Source organism: Belonocnema kinseyi, chromosome 5, assembly GCF_010883055.1.
Source record: "Belonocnema kinseyi isolate 2016_QV_RU_SX_M_011 chromosome 5, B_treatae_v1, whole genome shotgun sequence".
Classification (NCBI taxonomy): domain Eukaryota; kingdom Metazoa; phylum Arthropoda; class Insecta; order Hymenoptera; family Cynipidae; genus Belonocnema; species Belonocnema kinseyi.
In genome coordinates this window covers 49,850,328-49,862,456 of record NC_046661.1, presented here as the reverse complement: position 1 = coordinate 49,862,456, position 12,129 = coordinate 49,850,328, and the positions used below count along the sequence as shown (strand labels likewise).

The 12,129-nt window shown below is 35.2% G+C and overlaps 1 protein-coding gene across 1 annotated transcript; it reads right to left on the bottom strand.

The window, feature by feature from the left end:
* Positions 1-3,492: 3,492 nt before the first annotated feature.
* On the bottom strand, positions 3,493-7,037 carry LOC117173645. Its single transcript, XM_033362286.1, has 3 exons — positions 6,957-7,037; positions 4,284-6,522; positions 3,493-3,893 (listed from the first exon to the last, which is right to left on the bottom strand). Exons 1-3 carry the CDS (start codon positions 7,035-7,037, stop codon positions 3,493-3,495), a joined length of 2,721 nt encoding a protein of 906 aa, XP_033218177.1.
* Between the last annotated feature and the right edge of the window lie 5,092 nt (positions 7,038-12,129).

Below are 12,129 nucleotides of genomic sequence, written 5' to 3'. Positions count from 1 at the left end.
TCACTTAAAATGAGCAAAACAATGCTCAATTTCATTTTAATTATCTGCATAAATTTTCTGCTATAATTTACGAAAGAATGTAAAAATCATGATTAGGAAAAACGGTTAATATAGTCATTAATTAATTATATAATTTTTAGAATTATAATAATTAATCAATAATTTTTATTGGCACTTAATAATTATTCTTAAATAATAATTTTTAATTATATTATTTTTATTGATTAATTAATGAACAACAATGCTTATAATGTTATGTAATCTTATGAAAAATGACCAAAACTGTCAACAGAAATTGAACGGATTAACCGATATTCTTCTATTGTTTTCAATGGTCTTGTCGTTATGTAACTGAAACTAATGCAGAATATTAAAATTAAATTTCTTAATATATTTATTATTTTTAATTTCTCTCAAGCAGCTGTAATCTCTACCAATAGGAACGTTGAGTGAGGCATGACAGGCACTCAATATAAATCCTGGGCTCGATTCTGGGTTTACGATGATTAAAGTTTAAAGTATCGTCGCAAAATAACAGTCTAATGTTGATTGTAGCAGATAGTCCTTATTGATGGGTGATTTATTTTGGGTCTTTATCGAAATACAGAAGCAAATGCAAGGAAAAGTTAGAAGTATGGCCCGTACAAATGATGAATATACGTTTCTTCTCTCTTCTCAGATTCCACGACTAAAATCCTGAAAAAGATCACGCGCCAAGATTTGAAAATTGTTAAATCGAAATTCAATGGAATTTTCCATGATTTTAAAAACAATTTCCAATGTTTGAAGCAAATGCAAATTATTTAAAGAATTATTTAATCCTAAAAAATGTAAAAAAGAATCGTATTTTCTTATTGTAATGTAATTGTTTGTGATTGTTTGGAGTAGAAAATTGTTGTAAAAAAATTATGTATTATATTATGTAATGAACCGAATGCATAATATTAAAATTAAATTGCATAATATTTGATCATTTTTAATTTCTGTAAACTGACTGTAATCTCTAACAATAGGAAAGTTGAGTGAGGCATGACAGGCAACACTCTTGACTACCTGCTGTTTCCTAGCCAGACAGAGGCCCGAGTACTATATTCACTATGAGTACACTTATGGTTACGGTTTACCATTTCCCAGGTGCAAAAAATGCATAAATTTTCAACTAATTGTAATAAAACCATAACCATGCCATTTTTCGAAAAAAGCTCTCTGATCAGAACTGTATTTAGGCATTTGTATTCTGTCGTAAAAATATGAAATCATACAAGTCGAAATTGTAGGAGAAAACCTTGTCAGAGTAATACATGGGCTCATTTTCAAGCCTGAGGAAGCGCCTTAAGGTGCTTCCTTAGGACTGAAAACTAGCCCATGTATTTACAAATGACAGGATTTTTTCCACAATTATGAATTTTTTGATCTCATATTTGAACCACATAATCTTAGTGGGTAAATGCAACCTCTCAAAGAGGGATTTTTCGAAAAATGATCTGGTTCTTGTTTTATTTCAATTAATTAAAAATTTGATGCATTTTGTGCGCCTGCGAAGTAGTAAACGGCCAACATAAGTGTACCCATGGTGAAATAAATTCTGGGAGATTGTTTCCGAATGAAACTAGAGTGTTATTTTTTCGGCGATACTTAAAACATCGTAAAACCCTAGGATCTAGCTCATGATTTGATTAAGTGACTATCATGCTTCACACAACCTTCCTATTGTTGGTGAGACGATTAAAAAAAGAAAGAAGAAAATTGGTTAATTCGTTCAATTTTTGTTGAGAGTTTTCGTAACTTATCCTCTCTTCTCAGATTCTACGACAGAAAATATGGAAGAAAGTTGCTGCGTATTCTTTAATCAAAAAAATGTGCAATTGCAAGTTATTTCATTTTCAAGATTACACTTGAAGGATATGCAATTCGCAGCCTTTTCTTCAACGATTCCTTTTCCATAATTTTCAACCGAAAACTCGAAATTCATCATTTTTCCCTCATTTTTTTGAATCTTTGTTTAAAAAACAGCTGTTTGCTTCAGAATAAATGTGATGTTGCTCAGGATTGATGAACTATTTTGTGTCAAACAAGATAGTTACATTTTTAACTATATTTCAACTATTAGGAATTGCTAAAGAAAAGGCTGCGAATTGCATACCCTTCAAGTGTAATCTTGAAAATCAAATAACTCTGCAATTCCACATTTATCCGATTCAAGAATACGTAGCATCTTTCTTCCATATTTTTTGTCGTAGAATCTGAGAAGAGGGGATAAGTTACGAAAACTCTTAACAGAAATTGAAAGGTTTAAATGATTTTCTTCTTTCTTTTTTTAATCTGTTGGCGATGCGGACCATTAATTTCGCAAATAGTTACCTTATTGCGTTTATGATCACTCCTTGAGTTTTTGAACAAGGATCTATTAATTTATGAAAAAAGAAGAGCAAGATTCACATATAAAGAACAAGATTTATTAGACTTCTTGACTGGTGTAACAATTAGATTTCGCGAGTGACTACAATTTTTCTATCGATGTTGTCGTTATGATTTCAAAAATTGGACTGCTCGAGGGACTAGAGCTAGACGGTACGATAGGCAGGGAGATGTACTAAGTAAGAGGAAGGGGGTGTTGGAAAATGCAGTTGTTTCAGGTAGGAAGTGTAAATCAGCGAAGATTTAGTAAGGATCGGTTGAGGGCTATACAATTTTAAGTGGCAACGAAGGCTAGGTTGAACAAAAAGTAAATATAAATCGTTATACAGCTTAGACTACAGATGTTTGGGATAATCCTAAATTCTCAAATTTTCGAAGGTAAAGAAAGTTTCGGTAGCCTTGAAAGACAGCAAAAGTTTTATGCCTGCATTTAGAAATTTAGATTTTAATACAGACTTCGAAGGAAATATTTAAGACTATTTCGGTTCATAAATTTTCACAAAGATTTGAAGGGTATTTAGTGATTTCGGCTTCAACATGCCGGCCCCCTTGAACGGTCTAGTTCAACAAGAGAACTATGAAAACACATATTACAATAACAGAAACAATCATAAGGCATATGTCGATTTAAATGTTCGATAAATGATATGATAATAAATTACATTTCATAATTATGTGTAGAGAAGCGTTAATTTTTCTGTTGGAAGAAACATAAAGTACAGGTGATTCATATGAATAAAATAAAAGAAAATTACGCAAGATGCAAAATTCGGATCATAATACGGTTTGGTATTTCTAAACTATAAGGTTGGAGTAGACCTAGAAGTTATTGCTGATTTCTATTGGAACAGGAGAAATCTTTTAACACTTCGTTTGTATTCTCCCTTGTGTGTTTTCACGGTGACTACTCGAATAATCTTGTCGCTACCTGGATGGACTGCTACAATTCTGCCGAGGGTCGATTGAATCGGAGGCGAATTATCGTCTCTTAATGTGACAAGGTCGCCGATTTTTACATTGGTGACATTACCGGTATGCCATTTCTTCTTCACGTTCAGTTGGTGAAGGTAGTCTTCATACCAACGGAATTTCTGTCAAATGTCGCTCTGGCATGCTTCTAAAGGAATCGCCTATGAGGAAGTGAGCAGGTGTCAAAGTGGATAGGTCATTGGGATCTGAGGAAATGGGAGTTGGAGGTCTCGAATTTAAGATTGCCTCTATCTCAGTGATCAGAGTGAGTAAATCTTCGTAGGTTAATAGAGTGTTGCCCACGACTCTCAGAAGATGATGTTTAAATGATCTCACCGCGGCCTCCCAAAGCCCGCCGAAATGTGGAGAACGAGGTGGGATCACGTGCCACGCGATATTGTCGTTTGTTAGTGTTATCTCTACCGATTTGTTATGCTCATGAGAAGATAAGAGATTTTGGATGTCCACAATTTCATTATTGGCGCTAACAAAATTTGTGGCATTATCTGATTAAAGGTCTGAACTTAGACCACGTCTACTAAAAAATCGTCGCAGGGTGGCCATAAATGCTTCAGTACTGAGATCACTAACGAGTTCGATATGAACGGCCTTAGTAGCGAAGCAAACGAAAATAGCTGCGAAGGTCTTAATTTTGTTCCGATTTCTGTGCCGCCTTTCTTTAATATAAAACGGACCGCAATAATCTATACCACAAACTAGAAAGGGACGTTCGAGAGAGAGACGACTTTATGGAAGATCTCCCATGACATATTGGGGAATAGATGGGTTAATCCGAGCGCAGGTAACGCATTTATGTATTACTCGTTTTACTGTATTTCGTCCGTTTGTAACCCAAAAGTTTTGATGTAGGATATTAAGGGTAGTTTGTATCCCACCGTGCATAGATTTTATGTGTTCTTCTCGAATTAAAACGTCGGTAAAATAATGGTGTGGTAATAGTGCTGCATGCTTTTGTGAGAAAGAGAGATTGGATTTGTCGATTCTACCTCCTACTCGCATAATTCCGTCAGAATAAATAAAAGGAGCTACATTGTTGAGATTTCCATTCAAATGACCCTTAGATTTCAAAGATTTTAGTTCGTCGGGAAACCCATCTTCTTGAATCAATCTAATCATGGTAATAATAGCGCTTTTTAATTCTTTAATTGTTAACTCTCCTGTTAATTTAATTTCACTCTTCGCGTTATGGATGACTCGTTTACAGCATGCAATAAATCGGTTTAGCTCATTAGAAGAAGAAAAGTGCTCTAAGATTTTTACAGTGAGCCTTTCCATGAATGGTTCAGCACTTGATTCTAAAATTTTAATTTTATTAACTGAGAGGGACGCGACGTGTTTCGTTGAATCCGAATTTTCGGAGAATTTTAGGACTGATTCTGGCCAAAGGTCTTCTTTTTTGTTCATCCAGATTGGTCCATTCAGCCACAATTGAGAATCAAGTAATTCTCTAGGCATGAGACCTCGCGAAATGAGGTCAGCCGGGTTACTTTTTGACCGAACGTGTCTCCATTCGTGATTTTCTATAGAACTAGTTATTGCTGTGATGTTAGAAACGCGGTTTCTTTCAAAGGTCGGGAGTAAGTTAAGCGAAGTGTTAACCCAGTGTAACGTTATTGTGGAATCGGACCAAAAAATAACCTTTTCAAAGGTTAAATGTCGCAAGGCTTGAGCCGTCGCTTCATATAATTGAGCTAGTAGAAGAGCAGCAGACAGCTCTAGTCGCGGCAAAGATAACGATTTGATAGGAGCGACTCTCGATTTCGAACAAATTAAATACGTCTCGTGTCTTCCCTGATTGGAAGTTGATCTAACGTAGATAGCAGCCCCGTACGCCTTTTCGCTAGAGTCGCTAAAACCGTGCAATTGAAGAGTGGAACAATCTTCCACGAGTAATTTTCGTTTGAATTGTAAATTTGATAGGAGTGGTAGCTGCTCATAATATTTTTGCCACGCATTATGAATTTCGCGTGGAACCGGTGCATCCCATCCTAAATTAATAAGCCACATTTTTTGCATCAAGATTTTCCCATATACTATAACGGGACCTAGAAGGCCAAGAGAATCAAATAATTGCGCAATTTGAGAGAGAATTTCTCGTTTCGTTAATGCCTTTTTTTCGTTATTCTGATTTACGGTGAAAATTATTGAATCTCGTTTTGCATTCCAATGAATGCCTAGAGTGTTAGCAGTGATGTCTAAATTCAGTTGAAAAAATGGTTCATCTGAACAATTTAATAGTGGCTCATTTAAACTTGAATCATTTGAGGCCCATTTTCTCAAGCTTAGGCCACCTTTACGCGTGATTTCGATTAACTCGTTGCGCAACTGTTCTGCCTCTTTGATAGTCGACGCTCCGGTGAGCATGTCGTCGACGTAGAAGTCGTTTTTTAAAACTTTAGAAGCTTTAGGAAAAGTGATAGCTTCGTCGTCCGCTAGCTGATGCAATGATCGAATCACTAAAAAGGGAGCGGCCGAAGTGCCAAAAGTCGCGGTGTTTAACTCGTAAGTCTTTATTTGATCGGACGGATCTTCCCGCCACAGAATTCTTTGATACTTACGGTCGTCGGGATGGACTGTTGTTTGCAAGTACATTTTTTCTATATCAGCTGCAAGGACAAAGGGATGCGATCGGAAACCCACTAATAGAGTGAAAAGATTATCTTGAATGGTAGGACCTACCATCAGCACGTCGTTCAAGGATAGGCCTGTAGGTCTTTTTGCTGAGCCATCAAACACTACGCGTAACTGTGTTGTTAAGCTATTGTTTTTTATGACCGCATGGTGGGGTAAATAATAGCCTTCCTTCTTTGAATATGTCCGCACTTTGGACATGTAACCATTGGTATGGTAGACTCTAAGGTTTTCAATGTAAAGATTTTTAATTTCTGGTTTTTTGATAAAGGTTCGTTCAAGGGAATATAATCGTTTTAGCGCATTTGTGTACGACTCTCCTATCTCGCCTACATTTTCTCTAAAGGGAAGTCTGACACAGTACCTTCCGCTCACTACGTCTCGAGTAGTGTGCTTCTCATAATGAGTTTCGCATTCGTTTTCTTCTACCGATAAAATTTTCTTTCCGGATAATTTTCTACTGTCCAAAACCTTTCTAATTGACTATTTAACGACATTGTGATAAGATGACAAGATATTTGTCTTATTGGGCTTCCGACAAGCGTCTTGCCAGCTATAATCCATCCAAAAACGGTATTTTGTAAAACGATATTCTGCCCGGGAATCTTGATTTGCCCTTGCTTCAAGAGTTGAAGAAAGAATTCAGCCCCAATGATACCGTCCACTGGACCTGGTCTATTGAAAGATGGATCGGGTAGTTTTATATTGTTCGGAATATTGAAATCCAGTTTATCTAACAGTCTTGAAGGTAGTAATTCATTAATTTCATCCACTATCAAGAATTCAAGATTTAAAAAGAAATTATTTAAGCGCGATTTGACTTTCGTTCTTGTCATGTGTTTGATGCATGATGATAGTGAGTTCACGGCACCTAAAGGAACGTTAATATTCTGTCTGGGAAGCTCTAGTTTTTATACCATTCGTGTCGTCAAGAGATGTGGCTGAGAGCAAGAATCAAGAAGAAATCTACATTCGCTATAAGTTCCGTCCCGATCCATTATCTCAACGACCGCGGTTGTCAAAAGACTTTCGCCTTGTGCGTTTTTTGAATAAAATGTGTTCAAGTGTGTCTATTGAGAAGGCTTGCTGCTTGTGTTCATGAAATTCGCTTTAGAGTTTTTATCTATTTGGTCGGTTTCAAGATGTAAGATTGTGTGATGTTTTTTGCTACAATTTTTACAGTGATCTGATTTGCAATCTTCAACGCGATGGTTCGATTTGAGACAGTTGAAACACAAATTTGCTTTTTTAATAATGTTTATTCGCTCGGGGACGCTCGATTTTTCTAATTTCTCGCAACATTGAGTATAATGAGAACCTTTGCATAAATGACAGAAAGCCTTATATTGAGTTGCATATGAATGAGAGTTGTGATTTTCGTTATTCCCGTGCGTTCGTCGATTCTTATTCTTGTCATGCTGATCCGTTTTTTCGCTTTTGTTCAGTTTATATGTTTCAAGTATTTTTCTACGAGAGTGCAGAAAATCTAATAACTCGCTCATTTTTGGAGAGGAATTACCTTGAGTTTCTTCCTTCCATTTTATTCGCGACTGATGTTCAAGTTTGGAGACTAAGAGGTAAAGCGGGAACGACTCTAAAAATGGTTTGTTTAACGCTTCTAGGGCACGATAATGTTTGTCGCATTGTCGAGAATCTCTCCTAGAGAGGAGGCTGACGCATTTTGACAGGACGATAATTCAAAAAGAGCACGTATTCTGTTTTCTATTATCGCGACAGGATCATCATAGTATTTTTCTAAGATGGACCAAGTTACTTGATAATTTGCCGCGGTAGTTTCTAGAGACTCAATTTTTTCTGCTGCCTTACCCTGCAGACACGATCGCAGATACATTAGCTTTTCGGATTCAGAGAATTTGTTGCTATTATGTATAGCAGATTTAAAGGTGTCGCTAAATCGAGGCCACTTTTCGTATGACCCTTCAAATTTAGGCAAGTCTGCTCGGGGTATTCGGTAATTTGATTCGCTTCCGATATTTATCATATTCACATCTAAAAGGGATGATTTTGCGGGTAAATGATTTGCGTTCGCGTTTGATTGAATTCCGGATGCTGAATTGGTTTGAGTATTATTACTTTGATTGTTCGAATTACTTGGGACAAAATGAATCGAAAAATCTAAACTCCCCGAAGTAGGAGGAGACGTGGCGCTATTAGAATTTTGGAGTTGAATAAACGAAAGAGCTGAATGAGCATTGTTAGTCTCTAAATTATCTTGAGGATTCGAATTCTGAATATTTGAACTGCTTGGATTAGAATGATTCGATGTGTTTAATAAGTTTGCGGATTGAACGGACAAAAGAGCAGTTTGATCATTGTTAATATATTCCTTCGCCCTCGCTAGTGCAAAACAAAGTTCTTCATCAAAGCTTTCTCTCTCGAGCTGTTCCCTCTCAAAATCTTCATCAGTGACTAAAGCTTCTATTTGTGATTGAATCCCATCTAATTTATCGCGTATTCCCTTAAAACCTTCGCATTTCTCGATTAAACAACAACATCAACACGAACATTTTCGGGAGAAAATAGCTGAACGGACCGGTATTTGTCTTTAGATTATGAGGTTGAAATATGACGTTCAACAATTTATCCGTTTATACGTATACTGTACGAAAAAAAAAATTAATTGAATTTTACATCTCTGGTGGATGTAAATAAAAGGGCACTCGTGTATCGGAGTAACTTTACGAAACATTGGAAGAATCCACCTAGCAATTAATTTGACAAATGCGTCTGTTGTGATATTCCAATTCGGCCGATTATTTTACACACAAAAGATGTAAAATTCATTATGTGAAAGAATATAATAAAATAAAATTTCTTAGGGTGAAAGGTTTCGAACACTCGAAGCTCAAACTTCGTAAAATTTTATGGAGATTAAAAAAACACAAGCCGGACACGTCACCACCTACCTAAAACACATTAGCTACTCTGGGTATTTTTTATGTTTAAATATTCCCTAACAAACGTATGAAATATACGTTTTTAATAGCCGCATTTTTTCGTTCCAATGGCAGAAAATATAAAAGGCAAAATAGGAATAGCCCGAATTCGATCTGTTTTTGTGTGAAAGCTCCAGAAAAGCGGAACATAGCTTTCAATTTCCTCGCATTAAGAATAAAAATGCTTGAAAATTATAGGATGAAGTCATCAATAAGCAACGAAAACGAGAGACGCTTTCGTATTCACATATTATTCGATAAATTATTCTAAATTTTCAATTAATTATCAATCAAAAATCTTACAGTTTCCGCCAGGGTAAAATTAAAGATCTTTGGTAAAATGAAAAATCTCGATGTAATTTTCAATCACAGAAAAGTTATTTTACCGACGCATGATATTTTACACGCTGCAACTGAAGTTTTCCTTCTAAATATAAAGTTCGTACGAGGAAATGTGTAATTTTTTTTATCGAGTATGTAATATTACACTGCTGTTCGAGGGTCCTTTTATTTACATGGCTAGAGGTTGTAATTTCACATATTTTTGTAAATTTCGAAACTGTAATTTTACACAAATCTTTTTTTACAGTGTAGTTTTGCGATGGCAAATTTGACAGCTGTTTGAGGCGTCTTAAGGTGGTAAATACAATCCCTCAAAGAGGGATTTTTCATAAAATAGACTGGTTCTTGTTTCATTCTAATTAATTGAAAATATGATGCATTTTATGCGCCTGGGAAGGAACAAACCATGTACCCATCGTGAATGGAATAGGCGGGCGACCAATTACTGAATGAAACAACGGGGGGTTTAGACTGTTATTTTTTTCGATAATACTGTATACGTTGAAAATAGAAAGTATGTACTTTTAAATGGAAAATTTCGCATTCCAACCATTTTTCAACAAGCTCGACCTTGCAAGCATAGTTGAAAAAATTGCCATTGAAAAATGGAATAATTTCTTCATTTTCAAATGGTTTCAATTTTAGAATTTTGAAGTTTCACGGTAAGCGTTAAATTTCAAATTTTTCCTTATTCATAATTTTGAAGATTGCAATTAACATTGAAATTGAGGAATTTCGAGCAGCCGAAATGAAATGTTAAACATTGTTTATTTCTGAACGATTAAGTGTAATAAAGGCATAGAAATTGTTAAGGTTTAGGGAAAAAGGACTAATGCTACAATATTTTGCAACTAAATGTTTTTCTTACTTTCAGATGAATCTCGGGTTTGCTTAAATTTCAAGTGTATGGAGTATACACTTTTTAATATTTTAATATTTCCCATTTAACCCTACTTTTTATTTCGGACGTTATTTCAGAATAATTTCATTTTTTCTGAATAATAATTTATACTAAAAATAATAATAGACAACATAGTCACAGTATGAGTTCTTTCAATACATATTAATCACAGGCATTTAAAAAATATCACTTAAGCATTTCAATATTATGTATTGTTACAATTGTGTCAGTGATATAAATATGAAGAAGCAAAAATTTTATATTTATTTTCATATTATATTATGTTGTTGGAAAGGATACTTTCTTTCCAAGCCCAGCCTTTTAGTAGACTGTTACAGCTAACAGACACTTGTTAATCTTTCCAGTCAAAGACTGCCTTCTGGTGAGCCCAGCTTCATTGCTACGAAACACTTGCACTTCTGTGCTTTTAGCGCGATATTTTCTCACTGAGTAATAATATTTATGTCAATTAATTTTTTATTAATTTAAGTTTAATCGTCATTTTGGTTTAATGTTCATTTCTTTTGTTGAAGACTTAATCCCCAGAATTCTATTGCGTAAAAAAGAACACAAAGTATGAGGCTACGAAAAAGGGTAGTCTTAGTTTTCCAGGCATTAGATTTTGATGCAAATAAAATTCTTGAAATAACACCCATAGCAATATTTGCAGCAGACATTCTTTTCATGAACTCTTTATAAAAAAGACGCGAGTCTGATGTGATGACACAGAGATAGACAAATTCGCTCACTACCTCCAGCTGAGTATGTGCGTAGAAGAATCAAGGTCAAGGTCAGTATCAACGTCAGTTCAAAGTCAAACCTGCTGAACTCATCGCTCACCAACTAAATCAGGGTAACTACATGTTTAAGTGATCGCTGAATTCGAATCCGGTGTCCGTTTGACGTCATCAGGTCAGTATCAAGGTTAGTTATAGATCAAAAATACAAAATTCATCGCTAACCAACTAAATCAGTGTACTTTTAGGTTCAAGTCGACATCTTGATATGAAGATTAAGCGATTTTAGTGGTCAAATTTGAAAAAACCTGAAGAGTGTTTATGTGGGTTCTGTGCTGTTTAGTATTTGTAACCTTGTAGCCATTCAAGAATTCTATAGTATCAGGTACTTTTTGAATAAATTAAATTTAAACTCGCTAAAACCAGCGTGGAAAACGCTTTAAATTCAGTTGAAATAGTTTCAGCTATACGCATTCTGAACACGTAGAAGTACCACCTCTTTCTGAACTTACGCGTTACAGTAACCGGGGTGCCAACGCCAGGTTTATCTGATTTTTGATGTAGGATTTCAAGACTTGAAGGTTCACGCCAATTCATAGGCAGAATGATACGATGTTTTTTCCCTCGACTTTTTAATGTGTGCTAGTGTCACTCAGACAAGTCGAACAAATGAGATGAGGATTCCAAGAATGGTCAAGATTTTCTTTTCCGCCACTATGACAATTAATGTCCATATTTTTTACAGCATCTGTTGAAGACCTTCTATTTTTGTTGATAATGTATCTACCACATACGACACAAAATGTGTCTCGACTATCACAAGGTGGCACGGTAAAAGGGAGAAGGTGGTTTAAAGGGATATTTCCAAAAAATGAAACTGATTAAAATTTATACCGAATAGATACAATCTTCTGTAAACATACTTATAAACAAACTTAATTCTAAAAAAGATTCAACGCAGATATAAATCTAGCCCTGAGAATAGTCTTAGCCTATATACATACTTAAGAAAAGTTACCCCAAATGATAAATTTTTACTACGAAAAAAAGATTTCTACGATGAATACTGTATACAACTTTACTAGTGATGTTTAATATTAATATCACCAACAATGTAGAGGAGTATGCCTCTGTAAATGCTTCAAGAAAAGCT